The sequence below is a fragment of the Canis aureus genome, chromosome 14 (assembly GCF_053574225.1).
Source record: "Canis aureus isolate CA01 chromosome 14, VMU_Caureus_v.1.0, whole genome shotgun sequence".
NCBI lineage: Eukaryota > Metazoa > Chordata > Mammalia > Carnivora > Canidae > Canis > Canis aureus.
The window spans coordinates 42,674,988-42,697,607 of record NC_135624.1 but is presented as its reverse complement, the minus strand read 5'-3'; the positions used below and the strand labels follow the sequence as shown (position 1 = coordinate 42,697,607).

Genomic DNA, 22,620 nt, shown 5'->3' with positions numbered 1-22,620 from the left:
TGGGCCAAATTATGATTTGGCTTTGCCGTATTGAAAAGACAGAGTTAAAAAAAAATAAAATATAAAAATAAAAAATGAAAAATGAAAAGAAAAGACAGAGTTTTTTGCATTGCTTGTTCTTAAAAGCTCACTAATCTCAGGGAATAGTTTTAGATTTCTCTGTTTGCTTCACCTACCGTCCCTGACAGAAAGCAACGATCGTTTAAAGGGACTTCAAAAAAAATAAAAAAATAAAGGGACTTCACAAAACGTACTCTCTTGGGTTCTAGGTAAATGATGGAAATGACACGTGGGAAGGTTGGATGTGGGGGAAGCAGGTCACCCTAGCACGCAGACTCCGCGTGCCCGGGGAAGCAGGGGCCTGTCCACTTCCAGCTGGTCGAATCTATTTGGCCAGAGGGAAGAACTATTTTTGAGTTTTCCTTCTCTGTGGATTAGAAGAACAGAAGCATAATGACTCTTCTTTGGACGCAGATTCTATTTGTTTCGCATTCTCTTTTTTGAGATTCAGCAGACAGACTGTATAGTGCTAAATATTAATTCTATTTTTGGAAGCAAAAATAAAAGAAGACTTCAAAATAATTTTTGAAGACTTCAAAATATCTTTGCGGAAAAGTTTATAGTCTCAAATATGTGTTCAGACTTTCACAAAAGCTGCACTATGCTCAAGCAGAGAGGAAGGTATCCCCTTAAATATGATTTGGCAAAGAGTATTGTATAAGGGGGGAGCTTTGCTTATAAAATAGTGGGATCTCTTACAGCTTCAGGCCTAGGTGAATTCAGAATCCCCAGTTCTTCCCTCCTTCCCTCCCACACGCAATTCATTTAATATACTCTTTTGCGTATTTAAAATTTTCTAAACAGGGCTTACCAGCAACATCAGATATAAAAGACATTGACAGTTTGATGAGACTTTCTGGCAGAATTGAATGTGAAAGTCCAAACAGACATCTGTACGATTTTGTGGGAAACATCAGGCTTGATGGACACAGGTACGTAAAAGTGGTCTTCATAAAAACACAGTGTCCCGGTGTACTGGTTAAGCGTTTTCCAAGCCTGAGAACTTATTATTTTCTCATGCTCTAAGTGTGAATGCTCAAAACCTCTTTCTTAAGCAGCTCTATATTGCTTTCCACCAAGAGTCTTTTTGCAGAAACGTTAGCTCTCGATGCTACGCATGTGGTACAGCTGACAGCTTCCTTGGGATTCCTGACAAATGGACAATTAGATGTTTCCAGGGACATGCCAGGCTTCCAGGGACATGCCAGGCTTCTGGCACATTGTGTAGTGGCTTATTCTTTGGCCAGAATACTTATGTTGTAGGCCTGTCTGCAATCTCCGTGGCGCGGGTCCTTACCTGTGACCTATAGGTACTTCAAAGAGTTTAAACTACCCCCAAGGGGTTCATTGTACTTGTACAAGACAAATTTCTTGTCTTCTTCTCTATATCGTTTCATATACTCTTTTCTAGGCCATGTTATCATCTGTAGTTATTTTTGCCATTACCTGCTTTCTGCTCTTCTTCCCTTCCCACTTCTCTTTTCCTACCTTTTCCCTCTTTGATTCAACCAGTATTGAGCACCGAGTGGCCTAAGCTAGTTACAGGTGTTAAGGAGACTCCAATGAACAAAAGAGATAAATATACCTGCCCCGGTGAGCTTATTTTCTTGCAGTAAGAGAAAGGCAAATCGACAATAAAACGATAAATAAGAAATTTTTATACTGTTTGAAAATGATAAATGCTTTGGAAAAAGTAGCCCAGGAAAGGCAGACTGGGAGTCCTTGGGAGGGAATCACTTTGAGTTAGGATCCTTACAGTCTCATTCAGCAGGTAATAATTGAACAAGGTGAGTGGGAAGTGAGGACGTTAGCCATTTATATGTCTAGAGGGAGAGGATTCCAGACAGAAGGAATAGTCATTACAATTATTAGTTGTATTATTATTACATCATCTTAAAGTGGGGAAGAAGAACCTGGAGTAGTTACAGAATTTCAGGGAGGCCAGTATGGTTGGAGTGGAATCTCACCAAGACAGAGTAATAAAAGAAAGACCATGCAAGGCTTTGAAGGCCATTGTGTAGGGTGTTACTCTGAGTGGAATGGGGATCCTTTCAGGGGTTGGGGAGGGGGGGATACCAGCAGTACAGTTTTGAACTTATAAATTTGTGTCAGGGAGCCAGGTAAATATATAAGCCTGGAGTTTGGGATAGAGGTCTGGATCATGAGATAAATTTGGGGATAGTTGGCATAGATAATTAAAGCCATGGACGTGGAAGAAATCACTGAGGATGAAAGGGGATGGATAGAAAGGTGAGGAGTCCCAAGGACTGTCCTAGGACTGCAACATTAAGGCTGGGAAAAGAGGAGGGACCAGCAAAAGAAACCCAAACTGGGTTGGTCTGGAAGGAAGCTGAGATAGGGTGAAGAAACTCTACCAAGGCGGAGGAAGTGACTAAAGTGGGTCAGATGTTGCTGCTGGTCAAGTGCAATGAGGCTGAGAATAAACAGTTGGATTTAGCAAAGTAGAAATCCTTGAGTTTGGTTAGAACAGGTGGAGCCTGATGGAGTGGATCTGAGATAGTGGAAGGAGTTGAAAATACGGGGTGTAGACAGATTGTCCAGGGAGCTTTGTTGCAAAAGGGAGCAGAAATGGAGCAGAACCTGGCAGGAAGGGTGGGGTCTTTCCTATTCTCCCTCTTCTTCCTCTTGTGCTCCCTTCCCTTCTCCCTATCTCCCCTGCCTCACCCTAGAGGCCTGCTCAGTACACTAGATCATCCCACCAGCCTGAGGGAGATGATCAGCGGTCTCATTGTTTTGTAATTGCCTTACTCCAGTATTTGAAATCTAAAGGACATTTGAAAGAGACCCTAAACTGTCATCCTCCGTTCAGATCCACCGAAAGCTTTCCTGTAATTTGTGAAGTAATTATATATTGTTCTAAAATTTGCACAGAGTGACCTCACAGAGTGAACATATGGTTGTAGACTAATAATAGAGTTGGCCATGTATATAAGTAATGTTTCTGTAGTCTGACATTCCTAACTGGCCAGCTTCCATCTCTTATCGGTTCCCCATCAAAATCAATGCCAAGCAAATCCATGCAAAGAGAAGCTTTGTATTATAGCGCCAAGATTTAGGGTACAGGGTACAGGTAGAATGTATATAATATGCTTTAAAATATACAAAAGGTGGAAACAGATACCTTTGTATTTGTAGCACATTTAACTTTTACAGTGATTACCCAGAGCTCTTGGAGCCCCTTGGTTTGGAATGAGAGGACTTTGATTCCGTTATTAAGGATGAGAGTCATTGTCTAATGCCAGAAGCTTTGGGATTCCAACTCTGATGATATCTAATAGCTAACTCTTGTTGAGTCTTTGTAATTGAAAGGGGGTTTTTTGGTTTTTTGTTTTTGTTTTTTGTTTTTTGTTTTTGTTTTTGTTTTGTTTTTTTTTTTTTTTGCTTTTGATGAGCCTGTATCTAATTCCAATCTATCCACACCACAAATGCTGAGATGACAGTTGTCCTACCCTGTTGTATATGTGAGGAACACTTGGCCCATGTGTACCCCAGAGCATAGTCTAGCAGCTTCCCAAGAATTTCTTGGAAATGTGTTTTAGGCCTCAGGTCCTCTCCCAGCTCTGAAGTGCACAGCAAATCTTGAGGTATACACAAGAGGGGTTCCTCTCCAGATGGGTCTGAAAGGCATCCCGTTGTGCAGAAAGAATAAGAATTATAGGATTATAGACACTGTGTTCTTTTTCTAAGTTGGCATACACCATTTCCAGAGGGCTTAAGTGGAGGCCTTCAGGTGCTGTTATGACCCACACATCTGAATTGATTTCACCTGAGCCAGTTGACATTCGTGTACTTCCTGAAAGAAGATCTGAGGTCCAAGCCTCTGCTAGCTCTAGACACCTACCAGACCTAAACGCCCATCAGAAATGAAAGATTCAACCTCACCTTGCCTCAACGGCCAAAAAGTTCTGAAAACTTTTCTTAGGAGAACAGTTTCCTTCTTTTTACAGAAGTTTTTTTTTTTTTTTTAATATATTTTTCTTTATACTTGACATTTCTTTATTGCCTTTTTTTTTTCACTAAAGTAAAGACATACTAATAGGAATCCTTGAGCCATTACATTTTGTGTAGTACATTTCCGTCAAGAATCTCGCTATGTCTGTGATAGCTTGTACCTTTCAGATGTTTCTGCATGAAGCTGTGTCAACCGACAGCCTACCGTAATGGTAGTTTTACCAAGAACCCACAAAAGACCCAACTTGGCCTTTATTCTTGAAAAAAAATGTGGTTTAAAGGATTTGAGGATTATATGGAATAGATAATCCTCAATCTGCTGTCATTTCTGAGGAATAGTTAAGATTTGTTAGATGCTTACCATTTACTGGATACTTACATTTCTTGGAGAATTGATATCCAAATACAATAAATTCCCCTACAGATTTTAAATACAGGGACTTATCTCTGTGGGGCAGGGATGGCAACAGGAATGTATGATGAGATCTGTGTATTTACCTTGCCTTGTCTATATTTTGAACCTTTATCATGCACCAAGCTATTTTTAATTAGCTGTGGGAGGGGGAGCATATCCCTTAATCTTACCACTTCCAAACATCTCAGAAACCTAAACAGACTAAATCAGGAAAAGTCTTAAATAGGTTTGACAATTAGCCTCTGAATTCCAAAACATTGCCTACTATCTTGGATAGTGAAGTTGTAGGAAATGGCTGATTTGGTGCTAAGGAGAAGCAACTGAAATGCTTCCTTCCAGCTGTCCTCATGTTAGAAAATTCTTTACTTGTTAGGAAAATTTCTTCTTTTCTAAAAATAAAGTAAATGTGAGAAGGGCTATTTTAATAGCAGAACCTCCGTTGGAAACTATGTAGTAGCTATAGAATTCTTAAGCGTTTTAAAAAATGTTGTTTCTAATGTCAACATCATCTGCCATAGCACTGTCCCCCTGGGAGCAGATCAGATTCTTCTTCGAGGCGCCCAGTTGAGAAATACACAGTGGGTTCATGGAATAGTTGTCTACACTGGACATGACACCAAACTGATGCAGGTGGGATTTTTATCTATGAAAACCTTTTGGACCTATTCTCTTGAAAATGTGCTATTTGTAGCTCTCTGTGCAATAATCCCAAACATAGCAGACCATCTGTCACAGATTCCTGAGCCCCACTCTGTACATTCAGAATCTCGTTCTTCGGCGTGTGGGGCTATACAGTGGCTCATGCACACGGGAATACTGGGGAGTTCATCAGAGATCAGCGGTGCATGAACTCTTCCTGATTTTATGTATCGGTTCTCCGGCAGCGTTTAGTAGCTGTTGAAGCGATTGGTACTAGCTGTCTACGTACTGATGAGTGCTCTGCATTAAAGTACTTGTCTTATAATTTTACTCTAATGCAGTGATCAAGTTTTATGACTATTTTCCTTTTTTTTCATAAAATTAAGAATTTGTGAGTCAATGTTGACCCTTTTTTGGTATCCTTGTTATGTTAAGCTATTTTCAATCAGCTTTGGCCCTTGTAATGTTTACACGTGGCCTGTGGATGCTTCTTCTCTCGGTTATAACATCGTTGAGTGTTCAGTGGGTAGATGCACAGGCGAAGAACTATTTTAAGATACTATAGGAAAATCTGTTTCAAGGTCTGATAACTTTGTAAACTGTAAAGCCGCAGAGACGTTATCAACAGGCAATCCTTTTAAGGATTCCACCCTAACCATGATGCTTCCACCCGTCACCATTCTATAAATTTTGTAAACCATTATTTTATACCTGAGGAAACTTACTTCTGTTGTTCTTTATAACCAAGACTACTTAGATTGTTGCTACGTTCGGTAGAACAGTCAGGGATGCCACCAGAAATCTGGAAACCAGACATCCTTTCACTGTGGCCTTCCTGCTTTGGAACGTTCCGGTCTCTGGTTCTGGGCACATCGGCCACCATCTCTGGCTTTCTTCCTGAGCTGAGATGCTCAGTGCCTCTAGTCTACCCTACTTGCTAAAGTAGTGATGCACACTGTTCATCTGCCCTGCCGTGATGCAGAAGTTATGTCTGTAAGAGGAATATTATTTCCTCCTCTTAGAAAAAGGCCTTGGTGGTATAGTGGCCTTGAGGGAAAAAAAAGATGATTAACATTTGACAGCTTATTAAGTCTGTGGAATTTTTTTCTCTGTATAATTTTTAGGCATCTACCCATGTCTAAATAGATTTTGAGCTGTAACTTACTTTGTCATCTTCACCAAAATACCGAATATACATTACTAAAACCAATTTGTACACATTTTTTATTGCTCATCTTGTTTCTTTTTACAGAATTCAACAAGTCCACCACTTAAACTCTCAAACGTGGAACGGATTACAAATGTACAAATTTTGATTTTATTTTGTATCTTAATTGCCATGTCTCTCATCTGTTCTGTGGGCTCAGCCATTTGGAATCGGAGGCATTCTGGAAAGGACTGGTATCTCAACCTAAACTGTAAGTATTAAAGTGCCTGTTATATTTATTTTTTCTTTCGTTAAACCACATTTTTGTTTCACGGCTGATGGGATTTCCTATAATTCCTAAAAAGAAAACCTTGTTGCCAAGATAAATGGGCATTTAATTTTTATTTTTCAGTGCAATTTCCAGTAAAAGTAAACTGTTAGAGTCTCTAAAATTTCAGGATCCTTAAAAATACAACGATCACTCTATAGTAGTAGAAAATGTTTATTGATTTTATTCTTATGAATGTTATTCGTTCTTTTTTATTGTTTTTTTTAATGTTATTCATTCTTTAAAAATATTTTAACACAGGTGGTTAGATAGCTACCTGGTAAAGAAAGCAGATTGATTACAGTAAAAGCACCAGAAGTAGAGCACATGCTTGTAAAATGTATAAGTTGAATGTACTGTCATTTGAACTCACAAATGCAGTACATGTTAATGGTCATCTTGTCTTAGGGAAAGTCCTATTAAATAAGTCCTTTTTTGGATCATCTGTCCTTTTATGATTATAAGATTAATGCACTGTCCCTGAATATTTCTGGAAAATAAGTCTGCACTGCCTTTTGATGAGTACTTAACCAGTAAATACTTAATTTCCAAAGGCATAAAAACAAATTCTAGTAAACCTTGTAGCAGGATTGATTTTTCTTCAGTTTTTATCACATCGATTTAGTTTTGTGGCCATTCCAACTTTTTTTTTTTTTTTTTTGACATTGATTTACTAGTTCAACATGAGAACTGTTATGACCACCATCAATTTGCTTCTTCACATACTTTACAGCACGTCTGGGATAGCTGTTCTATTTTCATTATTGGAGAGGAAGGGTGTCATTGCCTGGGATACAGCCACCTTGTTTTTTGCTATTTGGGTTAGTTTTGCTGCTGCTGGTTTGTTTGCTTGCTTGTAAGGCATGCTTCAAATTGGAAGTGCTTTTTAAGAATTTAGGTAAAAGTGATTTTACCCAATTGAGATTTTACATGTGTAAACCCACAGTCCTGTCTCTAATAGCTCTAAACTTCCTGTTTAGAAACAGGAAGTTTCTAAACTTCCTGTTTAGGATTTGAAATACTTGGTAGTACTTTCATTCTTTAGTACCATTATGAAGTTCTTAATAGGACCAGCAACATACTGAACACACACAAAAAGTGCTGTTCCATCTTGAATGTATTGAGAATAAGGTTATGCTCTCAGCACAGTGTTCCCCCCATCTATCTAGATATGTTGTGTAATATGGAAAAGTTTTGTTACGCTAAAGTTCTGATCAATACAAATGGAATATGTAAGACTATAAATGACTTTCTTCCTACCTCTCCCAACAGATGGTGGTGCTAATAATTTTGGACTGAATTTCTTGACCTTCATCATCCTTTTCAACAATCTCATTCCTATCAGCTTGTTGGTTACATTAGAAGTGGTGAAATTTACCCAGGCATACTTTATAAATTGGGTAAATATAAATTATTATTGTTTTTCATCATTCTAAATAAATGTTTTGTCTTTTTATCAGTAGGGTTTTTTGAAGACTTTTTTTTTTTAAGTAATCTCTACACCCAGCGTGGAGCTCGAACTCACGACCCCATGTTGAAGAGTTGCACACTCCACCATTTGAACCAGCCAGGCAACCCCCTGATCGGGTACTTTGATCTCTCAGAAACAAAATCTTAATGATACCTTATCTCTTATTGACTACAAGGCGACATTTCAAAATATTTTTGACTCTAATATAATTGTAACAAATTCATTGGACATGTAAAAATTATAGTAAAAACTCTTATCTCAGAATCATACAAGTTTACAGACCAGACATTCTGGGGAAGTAGGTCCCCAATTAAGGAAACGTATTTTGGGTTACACAGTGGTCCTGGGGAAGAGGAGCACCATGGGGTTTGCTGTAAAAATATCTGATTTATAGTTGTAGTTCTATATTTACTTGCTGTGTGAACTTTGCCAAGCCACCTGACTTCTTTGAAACTTATTTTCTTGGAACTTTACAAACATGGTTTACCAGCATCTCATGATGGTAATATATAGCAAAGGAGCATCGCAAGCAGCCTCCTAAAGAGTGGAGTGCTGTACAAATAATACTGTACTCACTGCTTATAACAACCAAAGCTGTCGGTCATGTTTTATACACCTGTGTAGTTTATTTTTCCACACTGTAAACAAATTCAGCTGTGCTTGAATTTTTCTTAATTTTTTTCTTCTCAGACTTTTTTTTAAGTCTTGGAAAAATGTGCTGGACATCTGTTTCATAAATATTTTGTTTATAAAATGCGTTGTTCTTAGTTTTATTTTACCAAAGCTAAAATTAATGAATTTATGTAAATTAAATAAACCTTCAGACTTACTCTGCCAAAAAATTTAATTTTCTTTTCTTTTGAGAAAATTTGGTATTGTTTTTTGATGCTATCTTTTAAAATTATTTTAAAGTCTTTCAAATGAACAATATTAGCATTTTAAAAAATATAACTGATGATCCTTTTGCCTTTGTTCATTATCTTCCCATGGTAAATGGTCTACCTCGCAGCTGTCAAATTGCCTAATTCATTGGTAGGTGACCAGTATAATTTAGAAATCTAAAATGAGCTGCAGATGTGGTTTATTTCATACAGGAAATATGTTGCTGAAAAATTATGTAATAAAATTTGTGTAACTACAATTAAAACTTATCAAGGTTTCCCACTTTACAATAAGAAATGATAAGATGACTCATTATGAAAATCAAATAACTAGTCACTTTATTATTGTTTACTTGGATTTTCGATAATAATATTTGCTTCAAATAATGGCATAATTTTAGTGTTGGAGCAACCCAGCAGGCTTATGCTTTTCAACCACCTTTCTATTATACAGAGATTTTATAACATTCCTGACAGTTCTCCTCCTCCCAGGCAGCTTTTCTGTGTGTGGAAATGAGATTAATAACCACCACCCCCCTTTGATACTGGCTCTACCTGAACTTTTGTGAAAATGTCTATTGTTGTTTCTGGACAATACCCTTGCAGAATATTAGAACTCAGCAGGGGACCTGGGTGGCTCAGTCGGTTAAGCATCTCACTCCTGGTTTTGGCCCAGGTCACGATCTCATGATCTCATGGTCATATGATCGAGCCCCTCATCAGGCTCCATGCTCTGTGCAGAGTCTGCTTGAGACTTCTCCCCCCTCCCCCTTTTGCACATGTGCTCTCTTTCTCTCTCTCTCTCTCTCTAAACAAATACATATTTTAAAAAAAACAAAAACAAAACTAGGCTACTATGTTCTGTTCTTCTATCACATCTTCCCCGTCTCCTTCTGTTCCTTATTAGACTTGATTTCCAGCCTACTCCCCATTTCATTCATTCCTCTCTGAACATTGCTCAGTTGTTTAATATCCTTCTTAAAACATGACACCTATAAGTCAACAGCCTGCTTCAGAACTGATACTGATCAGTCTGAAATGCAAATGTGGGAAAGCAAATTCGTCCTTTTCCTTTGACATGTGAAAATCATTAAACCCTAACTTGCTAATCAAATGGTATATTATAGAAAATACTAATTCTTACAGGGTTAATAGCCAAGCATCATAATGTATGGGTACAAAACAAGTACAAATTAGTACAAAAGCTGTACATTTTTGTTTGGATTTTGACAAGTGCACTCATTTTGCTTTCGAGTATATACTGTAGAAGGAACTTGAGTCAAGAAAGTATATATAACCAGATAGGATCTCTTGGGTAATTTTTCTAGGGGTTTAAAATCTTAGTTATTTGAGCAATGTTCAGTTGCTGTTATTTAGCTACATTAAGTACTTATATTATGTCGGACACCTTAGGAAGCGCTTCACATACATTATCTTATTTCATCCTTACCATAGGTCGCATATCTAGAAAAGATAGAATTATAGAAAATCGGGATCCCTGGGTGGCGCAGCAGTTTAGCGCCTGCCTTTGGCCCAGGGCGCAATCCTGGAGACCCGGGATCGAATCCCACGTCGGACTCCTGGTGCATGGAGCCTGCTTCTCCCTCTGCCTATGTCTCTGCCTCTCTGCCTATGTCTCTGCCTCTCTCTCTCTCTCTCTCTCTCTGTGTGACTATCATAAATAAATAAAAATTTAAAACAATTAAAAAAAAAGAATTATAGAAAATCAAGATTGCCTGATTGCAGAGATATGCTCTAAGTTTCATGCTGTCCTGCCTTTACTGTGAAATATAATATTCTATACCAAGTACTTTTCAGGGAAATCAATTGAAATGGCATAGGGATGGCAATAGATGAGAGTGGTTGCATATACAGCTGACTAGCTAAATAAAATTTCAGTCAATCTCTTGTTACCAGTTGCATTTAGTAATTTCTTTTATTTTTTTTCCAAAAAAAAAAATAGGATCTCGACATGCACTATGAACCCACAGACACTGCTGCTATGGCTCGAACATCTAATCTGAACGAGGAACTTGGCCAGGTAAACTGAATTTCTAGGTGATATGTTAAACTGGAGGTCAGATTTGTTGTAATTTCTGCCATATTTGCATATGAATTGCTAGCTCCTAATTTCCCATTACTTGAGCAATCAGCATAAATACATGATAGTACATAATTATCAATTTTAATTTTTAGTTAATGAAGTTTTAAAAACATTATTTAAAACCTATTTTGCCCTCAGAATAAGGTATTGTGTTAAGGGATTTCCCTCTGTATATAACCTGGTTAGTAATAAAGTACTGGCTATTTTTGAGTTATAAACTCTTAGCATTAAAATTGCTCATAGCTTTTGACCAGAAAGAGAGAAAAAGTTAAATTGATCAATGAGGCTGTGTAAGTCAATGTATGAAAGTAATCAAACCAGAGTTTTAGATGTATAATTCATACTGTTTTCACACATATGTGTGTGTTACACACACATGTGTGTATTTGTAATCCATATTTACATACTAGCTGAGGAGCAGTTCTTATTCTGTATTTTTGCCGTTTGCTAACTCATACTTTTCAAATAGCATTTTGGCCAGAATTATCCTTTTTCTTACCAATTCAGATGTATGAAGTTAATTGCACAAGCCACTACCAATTCTGTCATTGTTTTTTTGAGAAATACTGGTAGATGTTTTAGGACACCACAAATGTTAAATAGCCATAGTGTCACTTTCTAGTGGAAATTGAGACCATATCAAGGCATATTTCTGTATGGCTGCAGTTTCCCTAATATCTTGATAGTGTTCGCTATTCATATTTGAAATTATTCATTGCTAAAACACTAAAAAAAAAAGTTGAACATATTCCTTAATGAATGTGAAGAAATTCATCAGTTAATAGCATCCGTTGTGTCCATAACGTAACAAGATTGAAGAAAAGTAATTGCGCAAGGGGTATTTTCCCCCTTTGTGAGAGATTGGCATAAAAAGAATTCTGAAATTTTAATGGGAAATTTTAAACTTTTTTTTTAGGTAAAATACATATTTTCTGACAAAACCGGTACTCTCACCTGCAATGTAATGCAGTTTAAGAAGTGCACCATAGCTGGAGTTGCTTATGGGTAAGTTTTTTCTCCTTTAATTAGAATATGACATGCACGTTTAATTAGTGCTAAAAGCTTGGTATGTTTTGAGAGTTCTTATAGGGGAAATTTTTAAACTATAAAAAGCCCCTGTTCTGACTTCAACATACATGTATATTTTGTGTGTTACAGTTTGGAATTGGTTTTCATTGGGAATTACCTACAAGGTGGTAGTATTTCCATGTTTTAAGAGTTGCTAAAGGTCTCCATCTGGCTCTGGTCATGGAGTACAAACACAGTTCCCTCTACATTGCCATGAAGTTAGAGTACAGCGTCGTAATAACATGCAGAATGTCCTTGGGCACTTTTCAAGTTAAAATATCATTTTTCTCTGATAGTTATCCCTTCAATTTGTTTTTTCTTATATTGTCTCACCTCTTTGCTGTCACAGAGCAATCTAAATTTCTGATGGTGGGAAGGAGGTAGGACATGAAACTCTTAAATCCAGTATGTAATGGCTACCATCAGAAACTTTTATCACTGACTTCTACCTCTGAAACTAATAACACATGTTAATTGAATTAAAATTTTTTTAAAAGAGACTTTTATTAGGCTTCTAATGTCCTTTAGAATATGCTTGTTAAAAACCCATTTCTTTCTTTCTTTTTGAAATACTTCGGAGGGTAATGTGAGAAAATTAATCTGTACGTTTCCTAAAAGGACATGATCTCCTTGGTTAGACGGACCTTGACCATGACTTATTACCAAATTTTCCAACTGACTTTATCTAACAAGTGAGACTGGGAAATACTGATCTCTTAGCCATTCAAGTAAGGCCACTTGCATTTGGGTTTTGTGGCTTATACCCACTCTTCCCCACTCAACACTCTGTCTCCAAGCAGTAAGCTAGTATAAAAATAATGAATTTTGAAAATGCCTCAGTTAAAATTATAAATAAATAACCATTCGGTCAAGAATTGTAAAAGCAACTGGTTGCTCATATACAAAGGTCTACAAAGAGAAGTAGATGGGGGCAGATATCCTTATTCTTTGGGTTAGCAGAGAATGTGACTAAAATGACTTCAAACCACATGTGTAAATGAAGCTGAAAAGACATTTGATTGAATGGCTCTTTCACACTTGCAGAGACAGGATGTTAATTTAAGAAGCATACTTACTGTTTCCAGGGCTGGATGCCATTTTGCATCTTTCATCTATCTATTCTATCCCCTAGAAAAGGCTGTCCTTACTCCTCCCTCCCCACCAGTTGCTTCTGGCCTTGTAATTTGGTTAGCTGCTTTTGTGGGACAGATGCATCCACACCTTTTGACATCCTGCATATTTGACCCACAATGACCCCGGGCAAGAGAAGGAAAGGCCTATTATTACTTCCTGACAGATTTATGGAGGTTGTTTTTACAAAAATTCTGCTTTTATAGGTGAATTTACTTTTGGAGTGGTCTGATAATTGACATCCTTTTTTTTTTTTTTTAATCTTGCAAATTTCTAACTGAATAAGCAAGTTCTTCAAATTAGTAGTTACTGATGGTGAACTCACCAGAACAGAAAACTAGAATGAGATCTAGTCTCTCTCCTGCATTTTATCAAGTTTTTTTCTTTTCTTGCAACAAGTTCCTTAAATACTTCGAGGCAGTAGTTCTAAAGAGCAGTGTTCTTTCTGGATCTATTGCTGATATCATCAGATAGGGTGAGTCTGAGACTGGTAAATATTAAAGTAGTATTAAGAGTTAAGAAGAGTCATCATTTAGATTAAGTTTCCATTAAGACAAATTTCCTCTTGGGCAAATAACATAATTTCTATTGAGGTGCAGCCATGAGACTAGTCCTAGCTTTGTCACTAATTCACCATGTAACTATCAATAATTCCTTTCAAATATTCCAAACTCCTTAAAATGAGGATAGTGAGATAAGATGATCTCTGAAGTTCTTTTCCAGATATAAAATTCTGGATATAAAAAAATATAATACCTTGTTTTATTAGAAATAAAAGGAAAGGTGTTCCTTTGTTTGTAAATTTAACTATGTAAACAGAAATACATCCCTTTCCCCGGTGATATGTCATGTTTTTGAGAATACCAGAAGCCTTGCTGAGTGAAGCTGGTTGTTAAACTGCTTCCAGTAATCGTGCAGTGTTGTGTATGTGCGTTTACGATCCTTAATCCTGATTTTTCATCAACGTCCCCTCCCCCAGACATCCTGATGGACAACTGGAGTTGTCAGCATTGTAGAGAGTGGTGATAAATGTCTTTGATAAAGGAAACTTCAGATGCTTAGGTCTTTACAGTAAAAGACACACCACTGTCCCTTAATTCCACCAAACTCAGCAAGAAAAGTCATTACTGCCAGCCATCTTTCTGTGGAATTTCCTCTGGCCACTTTTGGGTTATCAGAACCCAGGCCGAGAAATTACATGGTTTTGCAATCCTTTTGCATTATAGCAGCGTTAACACTTGATTAATATGGGCAACTATGACATATCCATACCTTTTAACTCCAGCAGAAGAAAGCATGGTGTTTATCCCCCCAGGACTAGCAAAACAAAGGAGAGCACCACACATCATCATATACTAACAAATGCTTTTGGGGTTACAACTTCAGAACTGATCCTTCTTCAGCATTTTTAAGAAGTAGCAGAAAGCCTGGTTTTACCCTAGGTAGAGTCAGGGCTGAAATCTGTTGGCTCTTATGAGTTCGAAGAACAAGACTTGTCTTCATTTTTGCCTTGTATTTTCTTAGATTTGTAAGACACTACTGTTTGTTTGTTTGTTTATTTATTTATTTATTTATTTATTTATTTATTTATGAGAGACACAGAGAGGCAGAGACACAGGCAGAGGGAGAAGCAGGCTCCATGCAGGGAGCCTGATGTGGGACTCGATCCCAGGACTCCAGGATCATGCCCTGGGCCAAAGGCAGATGCTCAACCACTGAGCCCCCCAGGGATCCCCAAGACGCTAATATTAACACTTAAAACAATGCTTCCAAATTTAATGTTGGCAATTTTTGTCTCATTTCACATAACCACGGCCAAATTGGATTCGTGATGGGCAACACAATAAAGATTTGTCCGTCACTTCGTAGTGATGATTATTTTGTCAAGTTCAACTTTATCCATGAGGCTACTATGTTTAAACTTACTAGATTGTTTCATTTAATCTTTCTTTGATTAAGTGTAAATTGATGTCATTTGTAAATTTAACTTATTAGACACTAGAAATTCTACTGTTAAACATTTGTTAAAGTATCATTTCAGCGAATTCCTTCCTATAGGAAGTGGGTTGGTTTTATCAAAGTAACTGGAATACCAGGAAGGAGTAAGGAGGCAAAATTTTATGTTTCAGTGGCTAGGACTCTCAAAACAGTGACTATAAGAGGCTCTTATCCTAAGTATAATCTTTGTCAGTAATTTAGACCTTACTATTAGAATGAGCTGATGAGCTGGGCAAAGCTTAACACAGTACAAAGCTCTAAAGTTTAAAAAAAAAATCTAGTAAGCCAACTAAATAGTGATTTTTATTGGGTTAGTCATTTAATCAACGTCAAAAACATTTCATTGACATGTTCCCTTTGAGTAAAAACATGAAATTTCCTTAAAAACAATCCTTATGTATATATGAATACAATATGCGAATGGCTTAACACGACAATATTTTGTTTACCAGTATGTTTGCTAAAAGGATCCATGCTTCACACTGAGAAGGGATTCACCACAAGAAACCTCACAATCAAAAAAAAAAAAAAAAAGAAAGAAAGAAAGAAAGAAAAGAAACCTCACAATCACAGGGCTAATAAAACTTAGCCCTGAGGCCTAGATGCTAACCAACACATTTATCTTACTGCCCACCTGGGCTAGAGCTGGGGAGACACCTCTCGTTTGTTTATTTACATACTTCCACAAATATTTTTATCTCCTTCTGTACGTGGCACCTTGTTAGATAATAGGGTTGTAATAACTGGCGAAAGCTCCTATGGCTCCTGCTCTCCTGAAGTTGGTGGTTGATTGGAGGTAAATGGGTGTTAATAAGTAATCGAGGCTAACAGGCTGCACGGAGGGGGAGGGCCGGGTGAGTGTGTGATGGGGGGGATGTGAGCCCATCATGCAGGCCGGGGACCCCTCCAGGAGAAGCAGAGGCTTGAGCGGCGCTAGAAGAAGGGGTTTGATTAAGTGAAGAGCTCCACAGGCAGAGACCGGGGTCCCGACACGCTCACAAACGCCAGCGACCCCCAGCACCTGCACCAGAGCTGCTGGAGCCGCGCTGGCGGGGAAAGGTGCACACAGGTTCAGGAGCAGGTGCGCGGGGCCCCTGTGGCTCCCCAGGTGCGAACAGCGCCCAGCCCTGCCAGGCCCGCGCGTGCCCGGGAGAAGGGCCCCCGAGCCCTGTGGGACCTCCTGCACGGCCAGAACCCGGGCACTGTGGTCCCCGGCCGGCCCGACCGATCAGCGTGATGCCCCACGCGCAGGCCTGCAGCCCAGGGCGGCGTCTTTGTCTGGGAGCCCGCCCCCGGGAGGCTCGGCTCGCCTCCCCCTGGAGCATCAACAAGCCACCTGGTAGAAGGGAGACTAGTGGGTAGAGGGCACCGCCGTCATTGTGGCTGGACGTGGTGGGCGCTGCCCGGGAGGCGACTCGGTGCGTTGGAGGAGGTGGCGCGGTGAGGCCTGCGCCCGGCCAGTTGCTGGAGGGTGAAGACAGTGCGTGGACGGTGGCGGCCGGAGGGACTCCACGAGTTTTCAGGGAGGGTTATATTTGTCAGAAGCAATGAATGACTTTATATTTGTACTGAACTCTGCATTTTTTTAGACTCTATTGGTAGCTACTAAATTTAAAAGAAAAAATATTGGGATGCTGGATGCCTGGGCAGCTCAGTAGGTGAAGCACCTGCCCCCGGCTCAGGCCATGATCCCGGCTCCTGGGATGAAGGGGGGCGGTCAGGCTCGCTGCGGCTGCTGCTCCTGCCCCTCTGCACCTCCTGTGCGTTCTTTCTCTCTCTCTCTCTCTCTCAAATTAAGTCAATAAAATCTTAAAAAAAAAAAAAAAAAAAAAAGGGCAGCCCCAGTGGCTCAGCGGTTTAGTGCCCCTTCAGCCCAGGGCATGACCTGCATCGAGTCCTGCATCGGGCTCCCCGCATGGAGCCTGCTTCTCCCTCTGCCTGTGTCTCTGCCTCTCTCTCTCTCTGTTTCTCATGAATAAATAAATAAAATATTTAAAAATAAATTCTTTAAAAAAAATAAAAAAGAAAAAAAAAGAAAAGAAAAATTATGGAATGGTCATATATAGTGAAAGAAATGAGAGATAAGATCTGTCCTCGCTGCTGAGAGAGTAGAGGTTAAGTTTTCCCACGACACGCACGCGAAATGGTAGTTACGTGACCGATGGCGGTGTTAGCTACGTGGTGGTAGTCCTGTTGCAGCATATACAGAAGTGGATCAGACCGTCACGTTGTATCTGAAACTTGAACAGTGTTATCCATCAAGTATATCTCAACAAAGCCGGAGAACATTGGACAATAGGAAGAAAAATTTAATAAATACGTAGAGAAGGAAAAGAAAATCTGCTCAGCCACATATTATGGGCCACTTCGGAGTGAATATGTGACTGGCTGCTTAGAACAAAGGCTGCATGTCAGTCGGACTTGTCCCGGGGCTTAAATGAGCTAAAGGAGGAAATAAAAATTATTGATGAATGGTATTTTCTGAGTGAGATAACAAATGGCTTAATGAGTGAATTATGATTTAAGTGAACAATTTTGAGTATCAGTTAATCTTTTAAAATGCAGTTCCAATTAATTATAGAAATCTAGTTGACTTTTACTCCAGTGTGCCTGTTTAAAGATCCGTTACTTTATGGTAGTCATGTTTATTTTTTTTATTTTTTTTTAATTTTTATTTATTTATGATAGAGAGAGAGAGAGAGTCAGAGACATAGGCAGAGGGAGAAGCAGGCTCCATGCACTGAGAGCCCGACGTGGGATTCGATCCCAGGTCTCCAAGATCGCGTCCTGGGCCAAAGGCAGGCGCCAAACCTCTGCGCCACCCAGGGATCCCTGGTCGTCACGTTTATTTCTGATGTGTATCTGGTAGATTTCATCAATGTGATAGTTTGTCCCTAGGTATTAGTTATGTTTGTTTCATTAGAACATTTATATATATATATACAATATAATATATAATATGTAATTTTGTGACTGTTATATATGACATATATAATATGTAATTTTATGATTATATATGTAATTTTATAATTACATATATAATTATATAATATGTAACTTTCCATCGGTTTAAGCATTTCCAGGTTAAAACATTTGTTGGTGAATACTGAATTCTTTGAATAAAATGAATCAGTTCCTCAGTGAGAGGCAAGTGAGCTGTCCTGTTACAGAATAATTTTGTAGACGTGCTTAGTTTACCATAAATCATGTCCTACTTACTACACCAACTGCCATTCTTTCAGAATCAACTAAAAGTTCCTTTTCTTAACATTTTCAAGATCCGTCTTTCAGTCCTTCCGTTATTCATGCTCCTCTGTTTCCGGCCTGTCTGTGATGATGATTTTTTTTCCCTCTCTTCCCCCTCCTCTTGCTTTCTGAAGCCATGTCCCCGAACCTGAGGATTATGGTTGCTCTCCTGATGAATGGTAAGCTGCATGGACCTTTCTGCCTCATTGATTCCTTTACAAGGCTTGCATTTCACTGTTTTTTGATAAATACAATTCACTACTTTTGGGGGGAGGGGGGGAAAGCATTATTGTCCAGGTCGGGTAACAGTACTTTATAAAGAGCTTATTTCTTGAAACCCATTGAATATCTTTGATTTTTTATCGCAGGACGTTTGGTCATTTTACAGACATTTAGTTTAATGGTTAGGCTTGCTAGAGCTCTACATTATGTATCGATGACAGAGTCTGTAATGATCACTTTGGGGTCCCTGAGCAGTGAACCAGCTAAGATTTGTTAAAGCCCAAGGTTTATGTTTTCTAGCTCAGCACTGCCACCTTCTGCTGCTATTCATGTTCTCTACAGAGCCACCAAAAGAGGCTCCTGAAACCTACCCAAGGACTGGAAATTTCCATTATATCTCTTTTCATTAGTCTAGTAAATCTATTTAGGGGCTAGAAAAATGAAAATTAAAAAAAAAATAAATGTCTGGAACAAATGTTGGAATACTGTGCTTCCCCAGACTACATTTACCTAGAATATAATTAATTTTAGAATTATTAAAGATGCCATTCTGTCATTTTAATTTCTGTACTTTTGAGGGGTTTTGTTTGTTTTCTCTTAAAATCCCCCCTCCGTGGATTTATATTTTCATTTAGAACAAGATAAGTTTATTTTGGTATTTCTGTAGTTCATTATGATTTGGTGGCCAATGAAGCTTCAGAAAACAGGTTTCTTTTAATGCTGGTAACTGTAGAACATGTGATTTCATAAGTGGTTATATTTTTATTTTCAGGTTGTACATGTGTTGTAGGATTTAGCTACATTTCCAATATGCATGGAAGTCCAATATCATCATTCAATATATTCAACTTGAATTTTATTTCAGTAAAGTGGAGATTTGGTAACGATTTGCAGTAAAATTCATACCCATAATAATGACAGAGGCAGCTAATGAGTCATCATATTTAAGCTCATTGCTTGGAGCTCCATCTAGTTTCAACACCTACATGCAACTGAATAATTTTTAGCATTTTTAAAAATATTCCAAAGTTTCTTACTGTTGGTGGATAATTCAAGTTTAATGTGGTAGCTATTCCCTTTTACTTAATCCTTTCAGAAGGTAGTGAAATTTTGGCTACCTCCATTGATTTTCTGTAATGTTAATGTAATGCTATTAATTTATTTACTAGTATAGAATTAATACACATTTTCTAAGAGAACTTATTTACTCCTAAGAGAAGGAAATTACCGTGACCATATTTTCATTGATGGAAATGTAAGAAAAAAAAATTGTTGTGTGTTTACTCAGGTCATTTAAAATATCCTACTTTCATTAGAGGTTATCTTATGACTTTTTTAACTCTTGGAAAGAGAGGATGTTATTATATTATTATATATTATATATATTATATATTATATATATTATTATATTATATTTTTGTAAAACACCCGTTTGGAAAATTTGATATTTGATATTCTAAACTAGATAAATCCAAATAAGAAATGCCAGATTTTTCAATAAATTATACGATTCCACTTAATTATTAGTATTTTTTAAAATACACAGTAGGAAAGGCATTTACCACCTTTATAATAAAGTGAGCTTTACTCTAAATATTTCTTAGACGCCCCATCTATCAGTCACCTGTCAGCCTGCAAAGATGAAGGAACAGACACTCCCTGAGCTGCTCTCTGGTGCTCTGCAGGGGTCGAGGGTACAGACCTGGGGTGCTGACCACCCACGTTCACATCCTGATCCTACCGGTGCCCTGGGAAAAAAGTGACCTAATCTCTCTGCCTACCTGTCCTCATCTGGTAGATTGTGGACGTCATAGGGAGGTTGTGAAGATCGACTGAGTTCTGGTTTATTTATTTATTTATTTATTTATTTAGACTAATTTATTTGGCTGGGAGAGAGTGTGTGTGCATGCGCGTGAGCACGCAGTGAGGGGAGGGCAGAGGGAGAGAGAAAATCAAGCTAGCACATGACCACGCTAGCACAGACCCCAGTGTGGGGCAATCCCCATGACCCCGAAATCGTGACCCAAGCTGAACCCAAGAGTCCGATGCTCAACCAACTGCCCTGAGTGAGTTGTTTTTAAAACGCTTAGAACAGTCTAGACGTTGTATACTCACAGGGAGTATTAGCCCTGATGTCTCTTACTCAATCCTCATGATATGTTTGAAGAATTGTGATTGACATGATCGTCTTAAAGTTGGTGAAATTTAGGCAAAGAAGCTAATAAGTAACTCCCCCCCCCCCCCCCCACCAACTACACAACCAGGAAACATGGAAGCCAGCCAGAGTTAAAACCTCACTCAGCCTGGTTATAAAGTGGGCGTTGGTCACTTTATACCCTACAAACCTTAAAGAATTTTAAAGAATATATGCTTTCAGAGCATAAAGTATCCTTACCATTTCAGTCCATTTTTTTCTTTTCTTATTAAGGTAGCAAGACCAGGTACAGTTTTTTTTTTTTTTTCTTTTTTTTCAGGTACAGTTTAACTGACTTGAGAAAAGTTAGCACAGGGAAAAGAAATGTTGCACATTCATAAATCTGGCATCTCCCCCAAAGCCTCCTCCAGTGGATTTCATGTTGCCAAGGAAACCAAGATCAAAAGCGCCATCCAGGAAAAAAAAAAAATGTGATCCTAGCTGAATCCTATGCTCCAGGCATCTGACCATATCTTCATGCTACTGCCCTTCGGGGATAAACTTGAGAATATAGATGACTGTATAAATCCAAAATCAAAGTTCATGCCTGTCTTTCAGCAGCTTTACATTTCAATGTGAAGTTCATTGAATTCCATAAAAACCCTGTAACATGTATGTGTGTGTATGTGTGTGTATGTGTGTATATATATATATATATATATATATATAGTATATATGTGTGTGTATATACAATATATATTATATATTGTATATATATGTGTATATATATAATATAATATATATTTATTACTGCCCCACTTGAACCATATTCACCACAAAAATGTCAAGTTTAAAAAACACTTAATATTTAACACTTAAATGTGTACAGATTATTTTACATTTAGTGGAATTTGAAGGCAAACCTATGATACTCCCTCAAGAGTATTTTCAAACATACTCTTGGCATTAAAGATAATTGGATGATGGCTGTAGCTTTACTCAAATATATTAGTATAAATAGTTTATAGAGATAAGATCATTCCCCAACCAGTAGCCACTTGCTCCAAAATTGGTACAGTCTTCATGTTATTACCAAGTACCCTAGGCTAACATACAACCTTACAGATTAATTCTTTTCTATTAAAAGTCCACCATTGGAAAAAAGATCTGCTTATTCTCAGCATCCGTGCAGCCCTTAAGATATGATTGTTTTCAAGACTGTGTATTTCCATGGCCATTTTTCCTTTTCATAACGTTTACTGTGGAAAATTTCAAGCATAAACCAAAGTAGGCCGATTACTCATTCACTCGCTTCAATAATGTGCCTTCAGGACCAGTGTCATCTATGCCTTTCCCTCACCATTATTTTGAAGCAAATCCCAGATAATATATTTTTCTTGACTCTTCAATATAGATTCCATACTGCGCTGGTGTGTTTGTTTAAGTTAGTGCTAGTGAGATTATTCTCCAAAAGGGTTTCCTTAATGCATTCCATGCTTAGTCATTTCACTGTGCTGGTTGAGATTATCATAGTAACGGTGGATGGTACTATTTCCTGGTCTTATTCATCTTCTCATTTCATTCTGGCCTATAATTACATATGGAACGAGTGATATTTATTTTTTGTGCAGCAGCCACGAGGCTCACGAAAACCTCCTTCCAGGTGTGACTGTGTAGTAATGAGACCAAACACATCCAAATTAGTGTTAGTCTTCAAAGTAGTCACGTTGACAGGTCATTTACTTATTTCAGTGATGCAGCCGTTTCGTGGAATGTTTTTGGAATTCCTCTTTTGTAATTGCCC

General features: G+C 38.2%; 1 protein-coding gene across 7 annotated transcripts in view; it reads left to right on the top strand.

Annotated features, from left to right (window-relative positions):
- ATP8A1 (ATPase phospholipid transporting 8A1) overlaps positions 1-22,620 on the top strand; it is a 224,216-nt gene that overhangs the window by 69,558 nt on the left and 132,038 nt on the right. For 5 of the 7 annotated variants that reach the window (XM_077847881.1, XM_077847877.1, XM_077847878.1 and 2 more), the window contains 7 exons: positions 865-992; positions 4,966-5,077; positions 6,339-6,504; positions 7,834-7,961; positions 10,877-10,954; positions 11,934-12,022; positions 18,595-18,639. In XM_077847881.1, coding sequence (XP_077704007.1) covers positions 865-992; positions 4,966-5,077; positions 6,339-6,504; positions 7,834-7,961; positions 10,877-10,954; positions 11,934-12,022; positions 18,595-18,639 — 746 coding nt within the window. The remainder of the gene's footprint in view (positions 1-864; positions 993-4,965; positions 5,078-6,338; positions 6,505-7,833; positions 7,962-10,876; positions 10,955-11,933; positions 12,023-18,594; positions 18,640-22,620) is intronic. The other 2 variants (XM_077847879.1, XM_077847880.1) reach the window with 1 other exon arrangement.